Here is a 397-nt window from a genome sequence, read left to right as displayed (position 1 = left end):
TATTTATTTTTTATTTCTTATTTTCTGTTCAGATTTCCTGACTTGTGTGAAATAGACAAAGAAAGTATTTCCATGAGGTATAAGTTTGGTCCCAGAAACAGACCCATTTTACATAATGTTGCCACGTAGATGTAGATGATAAAATTGGTGCAGATAATAGAATTGATAAAGCCGCGCACCCTGGTTCCCGGGAGCATATAAAAGCCCTTGCATCCCGTCCCTGCTCACCGTCAACATGAAGGTCTTGGTGCTTCTTGGCCTCGTGGCTGTGGCCTCCGCCTGGCCAGGCTCTGGCTTCCAGGCAGATGACGGAGGTGAGTCATCCATTTCCATTGGTTCTCAATTATTATTCAGGAAATTCGGATATTTCTTCATTTTTTAATACATTCAACAGAAA

At 41.8% G+C, this 397-nt stretch overlaps 1 protein-coding gene across 1 annotated transcript in view; it reads left to right on the top strand.

Moving 5' to 3' along the window:
- Positions 1–218: 218 nt before the first annotated feature.
- LOC119590760 (hemocyanin C chain-like) overlaps positions 219–397 on the top strand; it is a 3,974-nt gene continuing 3,795 nt past the window's right edge. The window contains exon 1 of the mRNA XM_037939471.1: positions 219–314. Within this exon, the coding sequence (XP_037795399.1) occupies positions 236–314 (79 nt within the window). The 5' untranslated portion in view covers positions 219–235. The remainder of the gene's footprint in view (positions 315–397) is intronic.

The sequence above is a fragment of the Penaeus monodon genome, chromosome 27, assembly GCF_015228065.2.
Source record: "Penaeus monodon isolate SGIC_2016 chromosome 27, NSTDA_Pmon_1, whole genome shotgun sequence".
Lineage (NCBI taxonomy): Eukaryota > Metazoa > Arthropoda > Malacostraca > Decapoda > Penaeidae > Penaeus > Penaeus monodon.
Note: the sequence above shows the minus strand (reverse complement) of the source record. Positions and strands in the feature narration are given on the sequence as shown.